The 22,551-nt window shown below is 36.4% G+C and overlaps 1 protein-coding gene across 3 annotated transcripts in view; it reads left to right on the forward strand.

The window, feature by feature from the left end:
- The window catches only part of CDC40 (cell division cycle 40), a 54,716-nt gene that overhangs the window by 27,847 nt on the left and 4,318 nt on the right, over nt 1-22,551 (forward strand). For all 3 annotated transcript variants that reach the window (XM_029223702.1, XM_029223704.1, XM_029223703.1), the window contains 10 exons: nt 3,426-3,509; nt 5,650-5,789; nt 6,889-6,985; nt 8,554-8,693; nt 9,542-9,616; nt 12,254-12,299; nt 14,534-14,635; nt 16,193-16,308; nt 16,556-16,689; nt 21,266-21,342. In XM_029223702.1, the coding sequence (XP_029079535.1) occupies nt 3,426-3,509; nt 5,650-5,789; nt 6,889-6,985; nt 8,554-8,693; nt 9,542-9,616; nt 12,254-12,299; nt 14,534-14,635; nt 16,193-16,308; nt 16,556-16,689; nt 21,266-21,342 (1,011 nt within the window). The remainder of the gene's footprint in view (nt 1-3,425; nt 3,510-5,649; nt 5,790-6,888; nt 6,986-8,553; nt 8,694-9,541; nt 9,617-12,253; nt 12,300-14,533; nt 14,636-16,192; nt 16,309-16,555; nt 16,690-21,265; nt 21,343-22,551) is intronic.

Consider the following 22,551-nt stretch of genomic DNA (forward strand, 5'->3'; position numbering starts at 1 on the left):
CCACACCAGTCTATGAAAGTGGAAAATTTTAAATAGACACATTTAAACTGATTCACTTCATTGTACAGCAGAAACTAACACAACATTGTAAAGCAAGTATACTCCAATAAAAAAAATTTTTTTAATTAATAAACACACTTAGTTTCACCACACTCATTATTAACTGAGTTTTAACTTCAATATTAACTCTTTATTAAACCCTTTTATTAACATTTTTTTAACATCTTTATTGGAGTATAATTGCTTTACAATGGTGTGTTAGTTTCTGCTTTACAACAAAATGAATCAGTTATATATATACATATGTTCTCATATCTCTTCCCTCTTGCGTCTCCCTCCCTCCCACCCTCCCTATCCCACCCCTCCAGGCGGTCACAAAGCTTTTATTAACATTTTTAAATGATTTTTTAAAATACCCTGCTGAAAGAAGATGTCAAAATTTATGAAAAAATTCTTGTATCATTTAGATTGCAAGTTGGTTCTAGTTTTCATTATTTAAAATGTGGTGATGTATATTTTAAGCTGCAGTAAAATGCTTTTTAAAATGTGGTAGTGAATTTGTTTGTGCATAAAACTTTATGGGTTGTTTTTCATTATTAAGATGAATCTCCAGAAGTGGATCTAAGAATGTAAATGTTTTTAAAACTTTTGTTATATATTGTCAAATTGTTTTCCAAAAGAATTCTCCCAACTTTTACTGCCACCACCATGTATAAAAATCCTACTTTTCCTTATTCAAGATCCATATGATTGTTTTTCCTTTGTTTATTTGATAGTCAAAATATTGTATTTCTTTAACTTTATCCTTTTGGATTACTAGTGAGGTTTGAAGGTTTTTTTATATATTTGTAATCATTCTTTTGCAAATTGTTTACAGTTTTTCTCATTTACCTATTGAGACATTAATATTACTAATCTTAAGAATCTAACAATAAAACTAATATTATTAGAGCCATTTCAAGTAAAACTACAAAGAAAGAAAGTAAACATTGGGAATTCCCTCGTGGTCCAGTGGTAAAGAATCTGCCTTCCAATGCAGGGGACACAGGTTCGATCCCTGGTCAGGGAACTGAGATCCCACATGCCACAGGGCAACTAAGCCCATGCGCCACTACTAATGAGCTTGCGCACCTCAACAAGAGACCCCGCATGCCACAAACTACAGAACCCACGTGCTCTGAAGCCCCCGCATCACAACTACAGAGCCCACGTGCCCTGCAGCCCACACGCCACAACTAGAAAGATGCCTGCGCACCACAATGAAGAGCCAGCACGCTGCAATGAAAGATCCTGTGTACTGCAACTAAGACCCGACGCAGCCAAAAAAATAAAGAAAATAAATTTAAAAATTAAAAAAAAGTAAACAGTAATTCTATTAAAAAGATAAAATGGAAAATAAGCTTCAGAAAGATAGATAAGAATATTTCAGAACTTAAATATAGATATATTCACTTATTTGAGACACAGGTTGGTAGAAAACTAATTGGACTAAAATTCTGTAGTGTTAGAGTTATATCTTGTTCTGTTGCTGGCTAACTTCTAGTAAGACATTTATCAATAGATAAATATTTAACATCCCTTATTAGTAAAGGGAAAATACTATTATCCCCTAATTACCTGGGTGGGAGGCAGTAGTGGTAATGGTGACAGTGGCAGTAAAGATTTTACCGCAGAGGGTGTGGAGAAGGAGGAGAATGTAAGTTCCTTTCCTCAGAAGAAGAGGAAATTCCAGGCCAGATGAGCGGGCAATTGGTGCTTACACAGAGACCATAAGAAGAACCAGAGTTCTCCCTTCCCTCTCTGCCTCCTACACCATCTCCCTAAACACATAATGCAACGCCATTTGTGTAGATATATATCTCCTTCAAGACAGAATTACATTTTAGATAAATTTTTATGGTTGAGATGGGGATTTTTAACTTAGGGTATGTTTAAATTTTACATGAGCCTTATGAAGTCTCATTTTAGAAAAATAATTTATAGAACACTAAACACTATTCTCTATGTCAAAGAGATGAAAGATAAAATAACTCATGGGATTTGAACCTGTGATTTCAGAGGTTGCAAAGCTGCTTTCTGCCATCAAGCTCTCTCCTCAGGCCAAGAACATATTTTAATACTAAAAAAAAAACTATATGCAAATGAGCTAATACCTAGGTGGTTGGTTCAGTGTTAGCGTATTATGAGGGTGAGTTGAGTACCTACGTGCTTAGCTTGTCTGAAAAGTATGTTTAATGACAAATCTTTTTCTTTTTCCCAAAAGAAGTTCCCTTTAATCTTCAGCTGGAAAATTAAAATGTAAATAAATAAATAAAAAAATTTAATTGTTAGCTATATTCACTAGAATGTACCGCTAGAAAAAAATGCGCAAGTACTCTTATGTAGTATTTCATGCTTGTTCACATGGGTTGTAGGCCATAGACTGATTTAATGATATAGCTCTCTTTTGTGAATATACTGGATTATTACTAAAACTGATTTTACCAAACATTTATCATACTAGCACCCCCAATTGAAGAAAAACTGATTTGAGTTAATACAGACTTTCTTTCCTGAAGTTCCCATAGACCACTGAAGACTACATTTATATGTAGCTACACACTCTAGCTGAAGGAGTACATAAATATGCTAATAGATATCCTTACCGCTCTTACCAAAGAAATATAAATAATGATTTATGAAGTAGAAATATACTATTTTTAAATTGGGAGGGAAGACTATCTTTACTGAGAATAGCATTTCCAAAATAATAGCTAAATTTTATGTAATTCTTCTTACCCTATTTCTTTTTTAAATTATTTAAAAGTTTATATAACTTGATAAACGAAACCATGCATTATCTGTTACCAAAAATAAAAAGATTTCTAAACTCCTGAATGTATGATATACATATATTTTTAGCTCTTAGAAAATTTAAGACTAAGGTTTGATATTTTGGCCTAACGGGCTCTTAGTAATGTAATGTCAATATGCTAGATTCATCTGTTCTACTGAAGTCATTCATTGTCCAGCCTGAGATTTGGGTTAATGATTCTAAATAGAAACATAGCTCATGAAAGAAGGATTAGTCCTCAGAGTAACAGTGGACAGTTGAATGTGATAAAATAAAGTGATAACTCTTGGAGATAAGCTCAGAGAGATCCAACACAATGAAAGGTCTTTGAAATTATCTTGCACAAGCAACTTTACAATCGAAAATTTGGTTTGCTTGTGATAGAATTATTGGTGTGTACATCCTGATGATAAAGGAAGCTGTAATACTTTCAGAACATAAGGAAGAAATAAAGTCACAAGAAAACAAACAAAAAAGAGACCATTTTCAGCATCTGGGAAGGAAAATGTAAAATGAGTAAATGTGTATAGAATCAAAATGAATTGTAAATGGAAAAAAATGGAGTCAGTAATTTGTAATTTTCTCCTTTCAGGTTATGCCTTGGACCCTTCATTAGATAACCATCAAGTGTCTACTAAGTATATTGGTTCTGTAGAAGAAGCAGAAAAAAATCAAGGTAATTTATTTGAAATATCAATATTTAATATCAAATATATATACCTATACTTATTGGTTGTAGATTGACTTTGGACAGTAGGGAAAAACTAGTATGTAATTTATCTCTTGATTTTTTTTTTTTAAGTTGAGACAATAGTGGGATATAGTTTAGAGCAATGTCTAGAAATATTAGTTTGGAGCTTGCTTTTGCCACTTACTAGGTGTGCAACCTTGTAAGGAAGATAGTTGTACCTGTAGTGGCGGGGTTGGGGGGGTGGGGAGTGATTTCTTGGCACAGTTCCAGTCCTGTGGAAATCGTTCAAGAAATGAAAACTAATGTATATCTGATTTTAGCAGTTTATTTCTCAACACTAATGTCAAGCTCCATTTTAAGAGAGCAGAAAAAAATCTCATCGTGCATGTCTGTGGAGATTGTCTTTCAAGGGTTGCTTTGAAGTCTGAGTTTGAATATGTGTTTTAAAACATATGTTTATACTTGTATTCATTTTGTACTTATTTTAAGACAAAGCATCATACTCTAAATGCTAACTTGCCACAAAGCTCATCGGCCCCTTGGAATCTTATCCATAAAATGTTCGATAGAAAAAGAGTATGCTGTTTGTACGAAGGCACTTAGTAACTCTAGAGCCTATATCAGGGGTCCCCAACACCCAGGCCACAGACAGGTACTGGTACGTGGCCTGTTAGGAACCAGGCTGCACAGCAGGAGGTGAGCAGTGGGCGAATGAGCAAAGCTTCATCTGTATTTACAGTCACTCCCCATTGCTTGCATTACCACCTGAGCTCCACCTCCTGTCAGGTCAGTGGTGGCATTAGAGTCTCATAGGAGCACGAACCCTACTGTGAACTGCACATGTGAGGGATCTAGGTTGTGCGCTCCTTATGAGACTCTAATGCCTGGTGATCTGAGATGGAGCTGAGGCAGTGATGCTAGCGCTGGGGAGTGGCTGCAAATACAGACTATCATTAGCAGAGAGGTTTGACTTCACAGAGACCATAATAAATCAACTGCTTGCAGACTCATATCAAAACCCTGTCAGTGAATGGCAAGTGAAAACAAGCTCAGGGCTCCCACTGATTCTGCATTATGGTGAGTTGCATAATTATTTCATTATATATTACAGTGTAATAATAATAGAAATAAAGTGCACAATAAATGTAATGCACTTGAATCATCCCCAAACCATCCCCACCCTCCCACCCCCGGTCCATGGAAAAATTTTCTTTCACAAACCAGTCCCTGGTGCCAAAAAGGTTGGGAACCGCTAGCCTATATGATCAAGCTACCTTTGGTTTATGAGCTAGATTGTTGTTAAAATAGGATTTTAACAACCTTTTGTTACAACACAGCTTAAAGGAAACTGATTTGAATTAATATAGGTTAAGCTTTTCTCTTTGTTAGACCTCTACAAGCTACATCTTTATGTAGCTAGATTCTCAGTTAACAGTTAAATTGCGACTGACTCCTGTAAACCTTTCCTTTTCCAATTTAATGACTACACACAGCATGCCACCTCCTACTGATCAAATGAGAATCCCAACCAGAAACATCCTCTTTCCTCTTTTCTTCTTACTGTTAAGATTTATGGTATTAGAGGTCAAGTTTAGATTGAGATCACCTGGAAGAAGTACCAGATTCTTGTGAAACCTTTAATTTACATTGTTGCATTACAATACAGCGAAGCAAGTGAAGCAAGGAAAAGTTATTAATTATTTAATGTAATTTTATCTAATTCAGCTTTTGAATGAGAAATTTTAGTTTATTCTTGCTTTCAAAGGTAACTTTATCATTATTTAGCATTATTAAATTGCTATGTTTCTTTCAAAAAGTGGTAAAATCTACTGATAAAGATCTGTGATTAATTAAAAAGATTGTGTACGACTGCAGGATTACATAGCTGGGTCTTCTCTTCCTTCACATATACTAGAATTTGCAACATATTGCAGTGTTAGAAAGCTGCTTTGCCCAGAAGGTTGAGTCTCTTTTTATATAGCATGAGTTGGTGTATCTTGATTCATGTAGGTTTCACTTTGTGTTTTAAATATTTTGTGTTTATAAATATATATAAATATATATATTGCTGTTTCTTTAGAAAATATCCATATTTATGATCTCTGCTTTTTTGTTTTTAATATAGGTTTAACTGTGTTTGAAACTGGTCAGAAGAAAATAGAAAAGAGGAAAAAATTCAAAGAAAATGATGCATCTAATATTGATGGTTTCTTGGGACCGTGGGCAAAATATGTGGATGAAAAAGATGTAGCCAAACCTTCAGAAGTAAGCTGTTGTGTTTTTCATTGCCAGTTCAGGTGTCTGCTATGTCTCTATGAAGGATACCTATATTAATAAACTTGAGGCTTCCTTAGAGAACCAAATGACTCATCAGAATTTCTCTGCCTTAGTTGAAAGAGAAAATACAATAATTCCTTTGTTTTTCTTTGGAATAATTTTTGTTTATATTTTTCTGATTTATTATCTTCCATACTTTTTAATTAAAATACAATATTGAACAATTTTTAATAAAAATCACCTTGATAATACTATTAAGGTGCTATGGTAGCTGATTTTCTGATGCCAGATATTCAGATAGTAATTACAGAATCAGCCTTTCTATGATTTTAGAATTCATGATGGGTTTTATTTATTATTTAAAAATTTTAACAAAGTAGTATGTCTATTTTTTTCATAATATTATGAAGTTTATAAAGTAAAACTATAAAACCCTACTTGCCCCTCTCCACCTCCTAATCCTACTGTCTCTATGAGCCAGTCACTGTTCTAGGTCGTAGGGATATAGCAGTGGAAAAGATTAAGAAAATCGCATCCTCATGAAGCTTACATTCTAGCTGTATCTCACATCCAGTTATCTCAGTAATACATATATGCTGCTCTTTATTTATTCTGACTTCTCAGTTATTACAAGGATTTACTACTACCCCACCTTGCTTTTACTGCTTCTCCCACAAAGTTGTGTCACAAATCTGTAGTCACTGCTTATATCCTTATGACTATTAAAAGCTGTTTACTGAAAAAGAACATCATCTACTAAAATTCACTGTCTTTTCTGGTACTAGATTTTCTAATTGCCTCATCTTTTCACTTACATAATTAGCATAATACATCAAATTACTGTGTAGGTGTCCCAGAAGGATAGGTTTTGTATACAATGAGTTTAGAAGTATTAACTAGTACCCACTGTGTGTTTAGTGCCATTTTGTAGTCTGCCAAAGAGTTGAGATTGTTATCCTGGGAAACATACTTGCGGCTATTGCCTCACCAAAAAAGTGTGCCTCATTATAAAGAATTTATGACCAATGTTGGCCAGGATGGGGTTCTAGAACATCCATTTTAAAAGTTCACTCCTTAATTCCCTTAGGAAGAACAAAAAGAATTGGATGAAATTACAGCAAAGAGGCAGAAAAAAGGCAAACAGGAAGAAGAGAAACCTGGAGAGGAAAAGACAATCTTACATGGTAATATATTTTTTATGCCTCCTCATTTTTATGATAAACTTTCAGATATTAACTCTGTTCACATAATATATGTATTGCCTTTACTAATCAGCTGCTAGAATTCATTTTATTAAGAATTATATTGGACAGTTTGCATCCCAAAGAAACTACAGCAAACCTCTTCTATGTTCTAATTAAAGAGATAGCCACAGATGATTTTTTTTGAAGTGCTAATGAATTTTTTTTTAAAGGTAGATAAAGGAGATTATGGTTCACAGTCTGTTCTTTCCTAAGATAAAGTTGACTCTTTTTGATGTATAACTAGTCCCCCAGTCTTTTTTTTTTTTTTTTTGCGGTACACGGGCCTCTCACTGTTGTGGCCTCTCCCGTTGCGGAGCACAGGCTCCGGATGCGCAGGCTCAGCGGCCATGGCTCACGGGCCCAGCCGCTCGGCGGCATGTGGGATCTTCCCGGACCGGGGCACGAACCCGTGTCCCCTGCATCGGCAGGCGGACTCTCAACCACTGCGCCACCAGGGAAGCCCTCCCCCAGTCATTTTAACCTTTTGTTTTTAACCCAAGCCAAATATCCTCCAGGTATGATCACAGTTCGTAACTGTTACTAAATCACACTTTAAAAGAATAAACTTTGTTTTTCATGTAAGTGGACTGGAGATTAAGATTCTCATACTTACTTTGATTTGTAGAAGGAAATGCATATTCACCAAAATAAATTATATTCTAAACTCTACCTGGTTCATTAGTAACTAGTTATATTGGGGACTGGTTCATTAGTAACTAGTTATATTGGGGAAATTATGTAGTGACTACCAGACTAAAAGAATAATTCAGTTCTGATAGTATTGATTATTCTAATGTTATATCACTTATCAAATATATAGGTTTCACGAGGTCACGTTTAGCTTCTCAAGCTCCAGTTTTATCTCCAAGGAGTCTACTTAGTACTGTGGTGCTTGTGGCCATAATAACAATAACAGCCAACATTTATTGAGTACTTACTCTGTGCAGCATGCTACTAAATGCTTTATATATACTATGTCATTTAATTCTCACATGTGACTTTATTGTAAAATCTAGGTTGAAAGTAGAAAAGAGATTGGAAAAATAACCTGGAAGGACATAAAGGAGGAAAGCAGGGAAAAGGATAGTTGATATATATTTGTTTTAACTTCCTTCTTATCCTGTTTTGCTTCTGATTCTTTGCCAATGACTCACAAGGCCCAAGTATTATCTTTTCTTCTCTCGCTCTAATTGTACTACAGTGGAGTCTTTGTATATGCCACTAAAATGTGTAACTGGATAAAGAAGTAAGAGCTTATGTAAAGATCTGATATTCTCTCGATATTTAGGGATTCTAAAATACTACCACTAATTGTAAATAATAGCTATGATTTCAGGCAGTTAAATTTTAGCTGACTCTTGGTTTTAACATCATCAGAGTATTTTTACCAAAACCTTGATACGCAACGATATCCCTATGAATAAAATGTTTGTTATTATTTTAAGAATGTAGATTTCATGACTGTGGCTTTTATTTGTTCACTGCTTTCTTTTGCCTTCTTGTTTCAGTTAAAGAAATGTATGACTATCAAGGCAGGTCCTATCTTCACATACCTCAGGATGTTGGTGTTAATCTGCGGTCACCTGTGCCACCTGAGAAGTGTTATCTTCCCAAAAAACAAATTCATGTGTGGTCCGGACACACAAAGGTAAGCAAATTGGTTGTTTTTGTTTGTTGTAATGTATAACAGTGACACCAGCATAACTTTTCAGCTATTGATGTGGGACATTCAATATTTCTAGTAAAGATGTAGAGAAGTCAAGATAGAACAGGGAGGTCAAACTGAAGATAAACCGGAGTCAGACTCTGGTGGTACCAACACATATGAGTCACAAGTGAATACTCAGTCTTCAAGATCATCTGATTGGGCCGTGACATAAGCATTCATGATTCGGTGTCCTATCCCCTTATGGTAGCCCAGGCCTTCGCCTCCAAGTTCCTGCCATAATATTCTTCCTCTTGGGCACCAAGTCAGTGAGTAATGGGCTGGTACTAGCACAAAAGCCTCAATAATTTTACCTTAGCAATTAGAGTTATCACACTTCAAAGAAGATTAGATGCTCCCTGGTTTATACACTATGATATTCTTAAACTAATGCAGAGACAAGACACTTGAAAATTTTGATGTTAATATTCTTTGTCATCTGCACTGTTCCAACTGATAATTTCCAGCTCTTAGCAAAGAGCAAAGGTACTGAGTAAAAGAAGGAAGAGGCGTGAGGGCATTAGTAACATGATTGACCAAGAATTCCCTTGGGTGAGGAAGTCGGTAATGAAGGTTAAAAAAAAATCTTGAAAAGCTTAGCGTCCAAAGGGCTGCTCTTAGAATACTAACGAAGGTTATTCTAGGGTATGATTTTTAGAAAGAAGAAAAATAGTAAATTAGGTGGCTTAAAAATACACTGTCAAAAAAAAAATACACTGTCTTTCCCTTCTGTTTAATTTTAGCTGAGATTTCAAATGCTTCTGACTGATAATTTTAATTCCTTTTTACAGGGCGTCAGTGCAGTCAGATTGTTTCCTCTCTCTGGCCATTTGTTGCTGTCTTGTTCCATGGACTGTAAAATTAAGGTGAGTTTTCAGTAACAGAGTAGGAGTGCTACAAAGCTAGTGCTTTGGTTAAATCTATTCGGTTATTATAGATAAATCTGGGTTTGTTAGGCAATTAGAGGCTAATTATTTTCTCTTAAGCCCTGTGAATGCAGCAGTTTATGAACTGCTTCCAAACACGTTGATTCAGATATGGCTTTATGGTCCAATTGGCTAGGCTCTTTTTTTTTTTTTTAAGATTTTTAAAAATTTTTATTTATTATTTATTTTTTGGCCGCGTTGGGTCTTTGTTGCTATGCGCAGGCCTTCTCGAGTTGAGGTGAGTGAGGGCTACTCTTCGTTGCGGTGCACGGGCTCTAGGCGCACGGGCTTCAGTAGTTGTGGCACACAGGCTCAGTAGTTGTGGCTCACGGGCTCTAGAGCGCAGGCTCAGCAGTTGTGGTGCACGGGCTTAGTTGCTCCGTGGCATGTGGGATCCTCCCGGACCAGGGCGTGAATGCATGTCCCCTGCATTGGTAGGTGGATTCCTAACCACTGCACCACCAGGGAGGCCCTTGGCTAGGCTCTTTGTAAGCTTAGACAGCTGATTAGGACATAATCAATCACATTGGCTTTAGGCACATAAATATTTAATCACCAATAATGCATTTTTATAGAGGTTTTAGATATCTGAGTTCATTTGTTCCTTAGTACCTTAAAGGTAGAGAGGACATGTGATAGAAAACCCATTTTTAGAGAGCAGATAATGTAATTCACCCTTTCTCTTCTAAATGCTAGGAGCAGAATTGCTCCCAGCCTCTTCTCACACTTTTTATAGTCTTGGGAAGGTCCAACTTTAGTTGATGTTCAGCTGTAGAATGTGTGGTAGAAAAACTCACTTGCCAACAATACATGTCAACTTGAATATGGGAAAGCCTTTTAAAAACTTAAATCTGGAAGCATTTTCATCTTTTTTATGTCTTCTGTGTCTGGATCATTATACTGGTCAATAAATATCAACCCTATAGTGCTCTTGAGTCTTGGAAAGTTGACTCATGAAAATTTTATTCTTTGTAAATAATTCATGGGTAGTAACAATATATAAAGGCAGCTTTTTTTGATGAGAGCAACCATTTAGGCATTTGCCTCAACTTAGTGGCTTAAAATGACAGGACAACAGTTTGGAGTAAAAAGACTTATTTCCTTTAACTTGCAGTTTATACAGACTATGTTAATTGAGATTAAGGTCTTCTGTTTGACCAGCATAGAATTTAATTTGTTCACGTCTGTAAACATTTATTAGGTACCTATTATGTGCAAAGGACTGAGGATGAAAAATTGTTTAGGGGCTTCCCTGGTGGCAAGGGGTTAAGAATCCTCCTGCCAATGCAGGGGACACGGTTTCAAGCCCTGGTCTGGGAAGATCCCACATGCGGCAGAGCAACTAAGCCTGTGAGCCACAACTACTGAGCCTGTGCTCTAGAACCCATAAGCCACAACTGCTGAGCCTGCGTGCCACAGCTACTGAAGCCCACATGCCTAGAGCTTGTGCTCGGCAACAAGAGAAGCCACCACAATGAGAAGCCCGCGTACCGCAACGAAGAGTAGCCCTGCTCACCGCAACTAGAGAAAGCCCACGTGCAGCAACAAAGACCCAGTGCAGTCATAAACAATAAATAGATAAGATAGATAGATAAATAAAATTTTAAAAAAATTGTTTAGGCACTGTCCCTGCTCTTAAGGTGATTGTTTCGTTATGATGTAAATGATCATTGTAGAGGCAGATGCAAGGTATTCTGGTTTCAGAGAGGAAGCATACCTCAATAGGAAGGTAACTAAGTAAGCAGGGGAAGGGCACAGGGAGAGTATGTCTGAGAGGAGTAAATAGAATGAATCAGCTTGGTATGTGCTGAAAACCACAAGTGGTGTGACTGCTAGAGTCTAAAATCTGAGAGGCATAGAATGACTACAATCTAGGCAAAGGACCAGGACCTGGGGTCCTTTCCTGGTATGCTGTGGGAACTGAGACTTTATCCTGTAGGCACTGGGTGGCCAGGAAATGCTTTCTATTTTAGATCATTAGCAACACTGTCAAGGATTGGATTTGAGGCAGGCAAGAATAAAGGTAGTTTCAAAGCTATTGTATTAATTCACTTTAGATGTGATCAGAATTATGAACTTGTTGTATTTTAGTCTAGATTATCATTTTCATAACAGCTTTTATAAGTTAATACTTCAGAAAAGTTAAAAAAAAACCTTTCAGTACCAAAATGTTATAATATCATTTTAATAACATATAATTCTTTTAAAAGTAGTTCATAGTATTACATAAGTAGAAACTTTTCATCATAGAAAATATATCAAATACAGAAAAGTACAAGAAGAAAATGAAAACCACCTGTATAAGCTCCATCTAAGTTCTCTTGATTTCAGAGTTTAGCTTTAAAGTGTGTGTGTATGTGTGTGCACGTGCGTATGTGTGTAGTCCAAATAGTGCAAGTCACTAACAGCACTGAACAGTATGTTTAATGATATATAATGCCTTTGGTTAAATAACCTGTACACACACAGATATGCACATACATAGCTGGCATACGACTATTGTTAGTGATTCATAGTTGTCATTTTATCGAAGTCTTGTATTAAATTTAATGTTTCTGTGTGTTGTTTTTTCTCCAGCTATGGGAGGTTTATGGAGACAGGCGCTGTCTGCGAACATTTATTGGTAATACTTCTTTTCTCTCTGGCTATAAATCTGTTTGGAAAGACTTTTTAAACTACAATAACAACATTAACAGTAATTTTACTACACTGATATGAAGGAAAGCCTTCATGGACTTGAGCTGAGTCTTGAAGGAGGGGTAAGTCTCCCCATGTAGACAAAGAACTAGGAAGAGAGAGCAGCAGAAGCTAAAGCAAGAGTGGAATGAGAAAGCATACTGTTTTGAGGGAACCACTTATACTTCAGAATTGTTAGCCTGAGGGATATAGTAAGAGATGACAGTGGAGAAAAGCAGTAGAGGAGGGCAGAGTATGGAAGACCTTTAGACTGTCCTGGGGGCCTTGGGAAGCCAACCACTGAACTGCTCTTGCAGGAAAGCAACGTGATCAGATTTGAAGTTTACAAAGATCACAGTGGCAGTATGGAGGATGCTTTGGTGGGGCAGGCCTGGAGGCAAGAAAGTGATTTACAAGGTTATTTCATTGGTCTGGATTAGAGATAATGAGAGCCTGAACTAAAGCAGCAGAGAGAGAGGAAAGAAACAAGAGTTAGGGAAGAGATATGGGAACATATGTACATGTATAACTGATTCACTTTGTTATAAAGCAGAAACTAACACACCATTGTAAAGCAGTTATACTCCAATAAAGATGTAAAAATAAATAAATAAATAAAAAATAAATTTTAAGATAGAAATTTTAAAAAAAGAGTTAAAACCAATGGGACTTGGTTAGCAAGTGAGTGATAAGAGTGAGGCAGGAATCTAGAGTGACTCTCAGGTGGCTGGAGGAATGGTGGTGCTACTCATCACAGGACGATGATGAGATTTCAGACTAATGCAATTTGAGCTGCCTTTGAGATATTGAGATAAAAATGTCCAGTAAGCAATTAGATAGCCAGATGTTGAGCTTTGCAGAGAGGTTGGGAATTGGCAACAAAAACAGATAAAGAGATAAGGTTGAGAGAATTCCTTGAAGGAAAGAAAGCCAAAAAGAGGACAGCCTTGTTGGTAGATACTAGTTTATTGTCTTTGTCAGATTTTGTGTGAAGGCTAGTTATGTTTTGAAATTTAACTGTACCAAACTGAAATGGTATTTGTGTGAATTATATTGGCTCTGTTTTTAGATTTAAGTGGGGGTCCATTTGCCAGTGCTTTGTTACGATTTTAGGGCCTCACTGCACAAATGCGGCCCGAGATGCCAGGGCAGCCCAGAAGAAGACTTGTGGGAAGGCTCTCAGCAGTGTACAGGGAACAAAATGTCTCCTGCGACATAGGGGATTTGATCTCCATCTGTCTCCCCTGCACTGGCAGTTTTTCAGTGGAAAACTGAATATTTCCTACTTAGAAAGATGATAGCAGCTCTGACTGGGACTCCTGCTGTACAAAAGAATGCCTAATTGCCATGACTGGAGGTCATCGGTGGTAGTGGTTCAGGACCCCTGAGTACGGCTGACAATTTGTGCCATGCACATTTTGCACAATTGTGCTTGGCAGTCTTTGTCATGGTGGGATGGTAAAAAGTAGGAAAGTTTCTGCTTTCATTTAATCATATTTTATTTGCCTCTGTAACTTTCAGAAGAATTCACTGGTCAGGCAAGATTGATTTCCAAGGAAAGCACCTTAACATTATTGTCAAATGCCATTTTAAAACTAAATAATAGTTAATATTTGTTTTCAAAAAGGTTTAGTCTCTGAGATTCTGAATCCATTTCTGTGAAATTCGGGAATGTGATCACAGAAATAGACAATTATTGAACAAAGGCCACAACTTCATGAACCTTAGGTTTAGGTCACTTTGTTTTCACTTCCAGCTTGGCAAGTAATCTCAGAGTGAACTTTCAGATCGTCACCAGCCATTTCTCTTTCATTGGCAATAAATGGACTATTATGTTTCCTTAAATTCTTTTGACTGTTTAGTCATCAGCTGTATGTATAACATGTTAAGAGAGTGCATGAGAGACTTTTTAAAACAAAGTTACATCTTTTCTTTTGGTTCTTACCTAAATTTTATGCATCAGAATCACCAGAGGAGCTTTTCAAAGGGGAAAAAAACCACCTACATTCCCAAGCCCACACATAACATATTCTGAGTCAGTAAATCAGCATGTGGGGTTCCAGTGATTTTGACTCACAGCGTGGCTTGAAAAATACTGTTTAATGCTGTTTCTCTTATGGTGCTTATATTTTAAAAGAACATACTTCACCTCACCTCCATTTCTATTGTCTCTGCCTTTAGGTCACAGTAAAGCTGTTAGGGACATCTGCTTTAATACTGCAGGAACACAGTTCCTCAGTGCAGCTTATGACAGGTATCTTAAGCTCTGGGACACTGAGACAGGTAAGAGCTCACTTATACTAACATCTATTTACCTTATAAATTAGTGTTTTTAAATGAAACAATGTGAGTGGTCTTCTGTGGTAAAATGGTACCTTCCCTAACTGCTGATTCTCATATCATTGACTATTAGCTAATATCCCAAAATGTTTGTAGAGTTGAAACTCAGCTATATAAGTAGCTCTTTTACTATGAAATTTCTTTTCCACCAAATATTTACAATTTATAAAGCAAATATATTGATAGACAAGGAAATTTAAAAATTTCCGTAGACTATTTAATTGATCTTTTTGTTCCCCTACATAACCTAGCACACTGCATTGCACAACACAGAAGCACAATAAATACCTGATGAGCAGAATTAAATTTAATTGCCCCAATTGGTTAAAATGTAGGTCTAAACTTCCATGGAAAGATTGGTTTTATATATTCACAGACATATTGATTACATCAGCATGCTGTGGCTAGTATAATTTTATATAATTAGACAACCATCTTTCATCCTACTGAGTTTTAAGGATAAAGAAAATAGGTAATAGTAGAACACTGTCTACCAGGCATTGTACTAAGTGCTTATATTGCAGTATCTTGGTCAATCCTTAAAATATCACTATGAGATTAAATACTATTATTGTTATAGATGAGGAAACTGAGGCTTAAGAGGTAACTTTTCTAGGGTCACACAGCTAGTAATGGTCGAATTGGGTTCAAACCAAGGTCTCTGTAATGCCAAAGCCCATACTCTTAACCTCTTTGGCAGTGGTCCTCAACTCTAGCTGCATTTTTTTTAATAAATTTATTTATTCATTCATTTGTTTAATTTTTGGCTGCACTGGGTCTTCGCCGCTGCACGCGGGCCTTCCCTAGCTGCAGTGAGCGGGCCTCTCATTGCGGTGGCCTCTCCCGCTGCAGAGCACAGGCTCTAGGCACGCGGGCTTCAGTAGCTGTGGCTCGCAGGCTCCAGAGCGCAGGCTCAGCAGTTGTGGCGCATGGGTTTAGTTGCTCCGTGGCATGTGGGATCCCCCCGGACCAGGGCTCGAACCCGTGTCCCCTACATTGGCAGGCGGATTCTCAACCACTGCGCCACCAGGGAAGCCCCTCTAGCTGCATATTGTAATCACCTGGAGAACTTTATCTGTTCTGCAATTGATGATACAGATACTTTTGAATATACTTTTTTTTTTGCGGTACGCGGGCCTCTCACTGTTGTGGCCTCTCCCTTTGCGGAGTACAGGCTCCGGATGCACAGGCTCAGCGGCCATGGCTCACGGGCCCAGCCGCTCCGCGGCACGTGGGATCTTCCCGGACCAGGGCATGAACCCGTGTCCCCTGCATCGGCAGGCGGACTCTCAACCACTGCGCCACCAGGGAAGCCCCTTGAATATACTATTTTTAATCATTAAAAATCCTTGAAAAGGAACAATGTAGTTTACAGTAAAGAACAAGTAGGTTGCCATTCCTCAAAATTTATTAGCAAATGATCTCTAGATCTTAATCCCAGGGTTATCTTTAAATGGTCAAATTTATTTTACCTACTTTAACTTGGGTCTTTGGTTTTAGGACAGTGTATATCAAGATTTACAAACCGAAAAGTACCCTATTGTGTCAAATTTAATCCTGATGAAGATAAGCAAAATCTCTTTGTGGCTGGGATGTCTGATAAAAAGATTGTGCAAGTAAGTAAGTCTTTTCACAATATTTTTATTAAGATTCCTGAGCTTTACACTGTATGAGGGGCTAGAATAAGGAATATTAACTTGTTTAATGTTTGCTACTTCTAGGGAGTGCTGATGTTCTAGTCTTGGAAGCAGTGAATCTATAAAAACACGATTTTGGAGATCTTTTTTCCTTCTCCATTTTCCACAGTTATGATCTTTGTTTTCATAAATCTGCTCTTTGCCATTTCTCTTATTTGATATACAGTGGGACATTCGAAGTGGAGAAATTGTACAGGAATATGATCGGCATTTGGGAGCTGTCAACACCATTGTTTTTGTTGATGAGAATAGGAGATTTGTGAGCACATCTGATGATAAGAGCCTAAGAGTTTGGGAATGGTGAGTTTTTATCAGTAGAAAATCTAATTAATATAAAGTAAACAATTTAAAATTTTGTAGTGAAAGGCTTTCAATTTGAATATTTTCACAACTGTGATCTCTGGCCTGTCAGTCAAACTGGTTTAACTATTTAGGTATCCAGAATATGAAAATAAAAATTTAAACATGCTACTTTTCATAGTCTTTAGATAATCTATCTAAAGAATATGTATTTTGAGTCCTTTTTCTTGCACTAGTAAAAAAGCTTATATAGTGCCATCTTACATTCTTTATTAGGTATCTTATTCATCTTTGCAAAATGACTGACGAAAAGTAGGGGTCACACACGTATAGACTGTATTGCTTATGCTAGGGATTGAACATAACATCCTAGCCTTAGAACCAACCCAAAGAAAATATTTTTAAAATCTCTTAATTTTTTAAATGTCTGCATTTTGATTATTCAGTACTGAAAATTGCCCCATGTCATCACCCCTGTGTCCTGCTGTTCATAGCCCATAATGTTTTACTTGTAAAGTATAATCAGAATATATTGCTTAATTTTGCTTTCCTAGAGAAAAAAACACTTTTCTAAAGTCAAGAAATACTAAAGCTAATTTCACTAAGTATCTATCATAGATCATGTTTTATAGTTGATTTTCAAAGCAATGCATAATAATCTTTTTGTTAGAGTTAATGTTTGGTTGGAACCCAGCTTGTTTTGATAGTCAATGATAAGGCACAACTCAACTGTGGTTACAGCCTTGCGGGGACTAGAAACTATCTCCCTACCCCCAGAAGTTGTTCAGCTGTAGGAAGTGAGAAGCCTTGAACTACAGGCAGTAGTTTCCTCCTGAAACTGAGTCTGTTTGGGGACCTGAGCACGTCCCTAACCATTGTCAGGACAGTTTGGGTAATTGAAGATTTAATGTAATTTAACTGCTGTTTCTCCCATCACCAGTATACCCCTCCAAATTACCCCCAATTAATGGAGAGTTGACTGTACTTTATACATAGTCATTCTTAATGTCCATGGTTTGAGACTATCTTATAACTAAGATCTCTTCTACTTCAGAAATGATGTTACATGCAGAGGACCTGATAAGGATATAGTTTTATATGAGCCATATAGACCATTTGCACAACAAGCTAGATAGTTTAGTGTACATATAGCTGTTTTGTTTTATGTACTTTACCAGTTTGATTATACTTAAACTTTCAGGTGTTTCTATCAGATATTTTCGGCTCCATTTGAAAATGTGAAGTAGTATAAAAGAAACTGGTAAATGTTTGAATGATGCACCAGTTACAGGGCTTTTAGAACACTTGTGTATGTTTTCTAAATTAGAGCATCGGTCAGTAAAATATTTTGATTAAATGATCATGTTTCTTTTTTTTCCTTCTCAGAGCTTAAGAAATACTCCTAAGACTCATGATACTGTTTCATTATAAATGATGACATCCTGTAGATTTTAGTTTAATTCTCACTTGCTATTAGAGCCTTCCTAACCAATCCTCACATGAGATTAGGCATCTTCTCTATTATCCCACAGACAACCCTTTGCTTCTCACAGCTTTTTTAGTTCTTGCTTATTTATTCTCTTCCCTGATGAGTTCTTTTTTTATTTTTAATTTTTTTTGAAGTATAGTTGATTTACAGTGTTGCATCCTGACGAGTTCTTAATCATGAGAGAAAGAACTGTGTCAGTCAAATTCTCCATCTGTCTTCAACACCAGCACAGTGCCTGGCATGTAGTATGCACTGAATATCTAAGGAACTCATTGTCATAATTATTAATGATGTTACATTTATTGAGCTCTTTCTATGTCCCAGGCACACTAAGCATTTTACATGAACTATTTCATTTAATGGGCAAGTGATCTTACGAGATAGGTGTATTTCCTATTCCTGTTTTACAGATAAGGAAACTGAGATAGATTAAGTAATTTGCCCAAGGTTCCACAAGAAACGAAAGAGCCAGAATTCAAACTCAGATCAAACTGATTCCAAAGATTTTTTTGTTTTTTTTTATAAATTTACTTATTTATTTATTTTTGGCTGCGTTGGGTCTCCGTTGCTGCGCGCAGTCTTTCTCTACTTGCGACGAGCGGGGGCTACCCTTTGTTGTGGTGCGCAGGCTTCTCATTGCGGTGGCTTCTCTTGTTATGGAGCATGGGCTGTAGGCGCACGGGCTTCAGTAGTTGTGGCACACGGGCTTAGTTGCTCCGCAGCAAGTGGGATCTTCCCAGACCAGGGCTCGAACCCGTGTCCCCTGCATTGGCAGGCAGATTCTTAACCACTGCGCCACCAGGGAAGCCACTCCAAAGATTTTTCTTTTTCTTTTTTTCTCCCCAGTTTTATTGAGGTATAATTAAAACTGAGGTATAAATAAAATTGTAATGTATTTAAAGTGTACAACATAATTATTTGATATACGTATACGGTGTGAAATAATTCATTAACCCTTAATTAACATATCCATCACCTCACATATTTACTTTTTTGTTTGGTGAGAACACTTACGTTCTACTCTCCTAGCAAATTTCAATTATGCAATACAGTATTATCAACTATAGCCACCATGGTGTATACACTAGAACCTCAGACCTTATTAATCTTACAGATAAAAGTTTGTACCCTTTTACTAGCTTTGCCTAATTCCCTGCCCACCCCTCCACCCAGCCCCTGGCAGCCACTATTCCACTCTCTATTTTTATGAGTTTGATTTTTTTTTTTAAAGACTGCACAAATAAGTGATACCATGCAGTATTTGTCTGACTTATTTCACTTAGCGTAACACCTACCCTCCAGGTTCACCCAAAGGAACCTTGGTTTTCTTAAACAATACTATACAAACTAAGACTATTATACAGTTTTAAAGAAGAACAGAGATTGTAATTAGATATTGAGCATCCTGTGGTATCCTAATTGCCTAAATTCTAAATTCATGAGATATTATAGGCATGTTTTCTCCCAAAGGCATTTATTTTTCTTAAAATGTTTTTAAAAGAAAATTTTACAGTGGTTGGCACAAATGTCTTTTATTTTTAAAATTTCATAGGTTTTTGTTAGGTTTTTGTTTTTTTTGTTTTTTTGATGATCTCATTTCCAGACTGAAGATTATTTGTAACATAAGTTACTAGCTTATTATACTGATTTACAATTTCTAATTAGAATATAGTATTATGTTTATTAAATAGAACTATGCCTAGCATTTTTACTAGCAATTATGAAGTTCACAGGTGTTCAGATTCTTTTCATGTTATAGAGCTCATTGCACCAAGAGTCCTTGAAGGGATCTGTTTAAATTTTAGTAAACCATTGATTGATATGAACCTGAACTATCATTAACTTTAGAAAATGCTCTTATTTTTTAATTCATGTTATAAAATTATCAGCCACTAATAATGAGAAGGGAAAAGTAGTTGAACCTTTTTAAGGTTGAGGCTCTTCTCAATACATTTGGGTCATTCATTCTGAATGTCAGTTCTCACTGGTAGCTTAGAGGTATTAAAGGGTTGGAGATTTGATAAATGATACTGTTCTTCAGGTTATACCTGAAAATGTTTTCCTCCAACCAAGACTCTGATAGTTTTTTCCAATCATTTGCTTCTTCTTCCGGGTTGATAGATAGATGGTTAGAGAAGATGCTTACTTAAAAGGCAAATTATTATTATTGTTATTGTTCTAATTAATCAAAGTCTTTGAACTTGAACCATGGTTTGAAATTGAAATTGGTGCTTTATAGTCTGTATTATTCATCAGATTACATTTCCCACACATTACTCTATAAAAAACAATTCTGATGTCTCATGGTCTCTGAAGGACCAAAATCCTTCAGAATCAGTAAAGAATTTTTTATCGTGGAGAATATTAAAAATGAAAAGACACTTAGAATTTTGGATGGGTCTAGATTTAGGTGACTAGTTTTGGATTTTTGTTGTTTTTGTTTTATCTTTTGTATCACTCACAAGAAAAATATTTTAATGCTTCTTCTCCTACACTGTACACATTTGGAATACTTTACAAATAAGCTGAAAATAGAAGATGTCCAGGTACCAAGCACTTAATCTACCTTACCCATCCCTTACCCATCTGGATGGGCTCGACCTGCTTGCAGATCCCTGTACATCTTTGCCTACCATCTATCTGCTTGCATTGCTGAAAGCTCTTTAGCACTCTCACCTGCTTGCAGAGTAACAAGTTATGGTTGACTGGCAGGTAAAATAAGAATATTTCCCTGTAGGCTTGCCTCAGACATCTTGCTTCTGGCTACCGTGGTACATTTTTAGATGAGTTCATTATTAAAGAACTTATAGTAACAGATTTTTTTTTAACATAAAGGCCAAAGTTTAAATCAAATAGAGATAGAAAACTAAATCACTGACACTTGTAATTATCATGGAAAGTCATTTGTAAAGTAAAAGCTTTATAATAATCAATAGAATGTCATTTTGTGGTTTTCCTTCTTCCAGGAAGTTTCATGAAAGGTTTATTAAATATATAATTTCGAGAGCATCTCTTTTGTTTCAGAGATTATTATTCTAAAAGTACTTTTAGAAATTACTATTCTGATATGCTATTTTTAATTTTTAGGGATATCCCTGTGGATTTCAAGTATATAGCAGAACCCAGCATGCACTCAATGCCTGCAGTGACTTTGTCTCCAAATGGTAAGTTAGTAGATAGTGTTTTTAAATGAGCTCTGTTTTCAAAAGAGCCTTGGCCATTCCCTCCTAGGGGAAGTGTGTCACAGTGCCATACTTATATAAGGAAATCTTTTCAATATTAGAAATAATCACTGGTTTTCATGTGTGAGTCACCTCACCCATTCTCTTGTTATTTTTAAAAGGTAAATATAAAAGAAATGATGATTTGCAACTAACATTGCCCGAGCATCTAAGGATTTCCATCTGAGAATCAGGATTTGTTTTTTTTATATATAATTACCTTCTAACAGAATCATGTTCAACAGCTCAGTGATTTATTGTGAGCTCTTTTTCTTTCTGAGAATAGGAAATTTCGTTCTGATTCCTCATAGAAAACACCTTAGCAATTTACTGTAAAAGATTTTTTCAGGCAAAAATTAAAAAGATAAGTCTAATACTGTTTTCTATTTAATAATTCATTGCCTTCTAAGTACAAGTACTACAGATATACTGATATAATTCTACATGATGATATTAAAGTGGAGAATCCGATATTTGGGCAGCATTGTGAACTCAGTAGCTACTGTGAGTATAGAGCAAGGAAGAGGGGACAAGAAAGAGTTTGCTTTTCTAGTCGGGGCATCTGCCACAGGCAAATCAGTGATATTTGTCAAATGCCCTATGATTTTTATGAGAAGAGCAACCTCACTGGGTGCTGTTCTGATAATCACTATATTGTATACAGTCACATTTGTCACTGTGCACCTGAATTTCATATAGTGTATTTTTAAACCATCCATTACAAATACTGTGCCCATCTTGAACAAGGCCATTTACCCAGTCAGACTGTGAGCATTGTTAGAGTCATCCCTTAGTTAATCATGTTTACAACTATATAGGATGTAAAGATACTGCAGTTAAGACTCTAATGGCTTTGGTGAATCCTGCGTAGATAAAAGCAAGGTGGCCCAAATTGAAAAATGGGCAGAAGACCTAAATAGACATTTATCCAAAGAAGACATACAGATGGCCAGTAGGCACATGAAAAGATGCTCATCATTGCTAATTAGAGAAATGCAAACCAAAACTACAATGAGGTACCACCTCACACCAGTCAGAATGGCTGTCTTTAAAAAGTCTACAAATAATAAATGCTAGAGAGGGTGTGGAGAAAAGGGAACCCTCTTACACTGCTGGTGGGAATGTAAATTGGTGTAGCCACTAAGGAAAACA

The sequence above is a fragment of the Monodon monoceros genome, unplaced genomic scaffold (genome assembly GCF_005190385.1).
Source record: "Monodon monoceros isolate NGI ecotype Baffin Bay Population unplaced genomic scaffold, NGI_Narwhal_1 Super_Scaffold_15, whole genome shotgun sequence".
Taxonomy (NCBI): domain Eukaryota; kingdom Metazoa; phylum Chordata; class Mammalia; order Artiodactyla; family Monodontidae; genus Monodon; species Monodon monoceros.